General features: G+C 33.5%; 1 protein-coding gene across 1 annotated transcript; it reads right to left on the bottom strand.

Annotated features, from left to right (window-relative positions):
* Positions 1–981: 981 nt before the first annotated feature.
* Positions 982–3038, bottom strand: LOC127119050 (protein PIN-LIKES 2). Its single transcript, XM_051049268.1, has 2 exons — positions 2784–3038; positions 982–2557 (listed from the first exon to the last, which is right to left on the bottom strand). The coding sequence occupies exon 2, from the start codon at positions 2513–2515 to the stop codon at positions 1154–1156; it is 1362 nt and encodes a 453-aa protein (XP_050905225.1). The 5' UTR covers positions 2516–2557; positions 2784–3038; the 3' UTR covers positions 982–1153.
* Between the last annotated feature and the right edge of the window lie 458 nt (positions 3039–3496).

Genomic DNA, 3496 nt, shown 5'->3' with positions numbered 1-3496 from the left:
TGTTTCAAAAATCTATGATTTTATATTGGATATTTAAAAAATCCAATATAAAAATATGAATTTATGTCGGATTTTTTAAAAAAATCGCTAATATTCAAAAAGAAACTATTATAAAAATCAAAAACCAAATTCTTTGTTTAAATCCCATGTATTAATAAAAAAAATTCAAAAAACCACAAAAAGATTTCAAAATTTTGAATTTTTATTCAGGATATTTTCTAAAATTGTATATAGTGGAGGGTACCGAATACGAAAAAAAAAAAAGTGTAAAGACAAATTCTCATTTCCACTTCTTCATGAGTTTGGATGACAAGTCTCATTTCCTCTCAATTGGTCTCATGCTCTCATTAATTTGGTCATAAATTGTACTCCAACCAATCTTATTTACAAATAAGTTTGCTTTTTAGATGAATTGAATAAACAATATATACAAAATATTGACCAAACACATTAGTTAATTATCGAATGAATTTGAAAAGCAAATTCTTTTTCATAAACAAGAGCAGAAAAAATATTAGGACACCATTGATTGTCCTAGGAGTGCCTTGTCATAGGACCTCCCAAACTTTGGATTTCTTTCATTTAAATTTTGATTGTCATGTCCTCATCAAAACTCATGTTTGATCTTTTATGATAACAAACTGTTTTTAGATGGTGAAATTTTAGTTATGACTTGAGATAGTAGTGCTCCGGTTGATTGTCAACCTGACTTTGTAACCTGACTTTGTGGCAACTCCAATAACTTGTGTTGATCACATAACGTCGTACCTCAAAAGTTTAGTGACTATAGTCCATCACAATTTATGTTTTCTTTTGTCTGTACAAAAATTATGTTTTCGAACATAAGCATAATAGAATTGTACATTTTATGGAAAGAAGAAAAAATTGACTTATTTTCAGATAAAGTTAACGAAAAACGTAAAAGCACAAGCCTGAGTTTCAAAAGATAAACATGGTTGACCACATAAAAGATGTTCAAAATCATTGGAACAACCTTGTTGGCATCCTTCATAAATACCAAACCAATAAAAGCAACAATTTTATGTCTTCATCGTAGCTCCAAGTCCAACCTTAGACAACAAACAATTTATACAACAACCTTTAACGTACTACCCCATAATAAATGTCAAGGTAGTAAATACATATAAAAACTTCAGATATACTCAATTATTCTAAAGTAGATAACAATATAAAAGGAAAGTGAGAAAAGGGCAAACACATGCTGCCAGAACAGAAGTGCTGAAGCTTCACTAACTGCATAACCCCTCAAACTTGCAATTGCTCCAAGTAATATAGCACTAGGTGATGTGTACTGCAACAAAAGCACAAATCTAAACATAGCATCATTTTCAACCAAGAAATTAAGCTTATTCGACAATGCAACAATCCCAATACCAATAACAGGAAGCACCAATAGTCTTGCCACAACAATACCAACTGTTGTTCTAAGTCCAAGTCTAGACTCATTCGGTCCTTCCGCAAGCATACCACCTAATATAAGCATCACAGAAGGCACCATTGCTCCACCTACAATCTCCAAACTGTCGGTAATAAAAGATAACGGAGCATCATATCCGAAGAACAAAGCTTTCAATTGAGGTACTGTCCCAATTATGATAGCTAACAGAGATGCAATTGTTGGTGGTTGAAGTATATGTTGAAGCGGAGTTTGTTCAGCCACAATTCTAATCCTCCTTACAACTCTAGGTTCAGCCAAACACCTAATTGACCTCGGACTGTTGTCACCTCCACTGTTTTCAACCGTGATTTCAAGATCAGGAACTGCGGACGAAGAAATTCCCGAGATACTCTTAAACACCCTAGCAATGAAAGGTGTTTTAGAATGTACAGTCTCTTTATCCTCCATACCAGGCCACTCCGCTTCAACAAGAAGCGGTCTACTAATATCATTCAATGCGCGTTGTTGTTCCTCAATTTCAATTTCAGCACCTTCCTCAACGATCTCATAATACTCCATAGGAGGCTCCATCATATGATAAACAAGAGTATAAACAAGTATAACAGCAACCCATTGAGCAAAAGAGACATAAGCAACACCTCTTGTGTTACACTGTTTCCCAAAAGGATTATCCTTAGTATGACAAACAGATCCAACAACAGCAAGGGGAAGATTCCCGGTGTTACCAAACCCTGTCATGATAACAGTGAAGCGCCTTAACTGTGGTGGCGGGCGACATATAAGAACCACAAAAAAGCCGAGTAAACAACCGAGAGCTGTACTGACAAGAACGTTAACAGGGATGAACCACCAATCAATGAAATTTTGAAGAGTAATGGTTTCACCGAGCTCGGTTAATATAAGGCATGGTAAGAACAAAGCAAAGACGAGTTTACTAAGGAGTTTGAATGTAGCCCTTGGGATGAACTGCATTGTAGGGTTTGCAAGAAGCAGTCCAATGACGGTTAAGCAGAGGAGCTTGAGCAAAGGGACTATAGCAGTGGCCAGATCTGCACCACCTGATCTCATATTGAATTCATACGAAATGGATGACATGTTTTGATTGATTGAGTTACCTCAACACAAATTCTCTCTCTCCTGCAATAATTAATCACACATGCAGTATTCCAATGACAAAATTCAGATTCAAACTATAATTCGAACAAATCCTATTGCAAAAACGACATTAAATGGAATAAATAAATAAATAAAAATAACAGAAGCTAATGATGAATAGATAGTTTTTGTTAAAATAATAAACACAAGAGAAGATAAAATATGATAAGACGGATCAGAGAGAAACAGGGGAAGAGGAAGAACTTACGAAAGAGTTGTGGACGGTGAGGAAGAGGTGAATAATTTTTGATTTATCGTGATAAGATTCAAATCAAATCGGTTTGCACAGTTGGGTAGGAGGAAGGAGAGTAATTACTAATTAGTGTAAGCTCAAATCATCGACTAATTAAATTAACTATGACTTTCTCTCACTTCAACTCATTAATAATAACTCCGGTCATTTATAAAAGATAAATACCGTCTCTTATAAATTGAACGAAAGAGTATTATTTACATTTTTTTATAATAGATTTACAAGATGAAAGTCATTTCTTTATATAAATCTTCATCTAATTTTATGATTTCATCAATAGAATAGACTCAGAAATTTTTATATTAAATTAAATTTAAATAAAATAAAAACTTGCTTCCACCCTCGTACACCCCCGCCCAAATACCAGCGCCCCACGCATATGAGATGTTGTCCTGACCGTCCGCCACCCTCCACTCATATTTGATACCTCTCTCTTTTTCATAATATCAAACATATCATTGATATATTATTTACATCATTTTAAAATAATATTGGTAAGAAAAATACTCTAAAAAAATAATAGACTTAAATGCACTTTTGATATGTTAGTTTAAATATTTTAAATAATTTATTCTTCTATTACAAAATCAATCATTTTGATCTTTAAATTTTTATAGTCCCCTTCGATTTTGCTTAATTATCATCTTCATTAATGAGGTGATACCTTC

This window comes from Lathyrus oleraceus, chromosome 2 (genome assembly GCF_024323335.1).
Source record: "Lathyrus oleraceus cultivar Zhongwan6 chromosome 2, CAAS_Psat_ZW6_1.0, whole genome shotgun sequence".
NCBI lineage: Eukaryota > Viridiplantae > Streptophyta > Magnoliopsida > Fabales > Fabaceae > Lathyrus > Lathyrus oleraceus.
The sequence above is the reverse complement of the archived record's forward strand: the minus strand, read 5'-3'. Positions and strand labels throughout refer to the sequence as shown.

What these genes read in the sequence shown, in the direction of transcription:
- LOC127119050 (XM_051049268.1), bottom strand. Translation starts at nt 2,515, where the DNA reads ATGTCATCCATTTCGTATGAATTCAATATGAGATCAGGTGGTGCAGAT.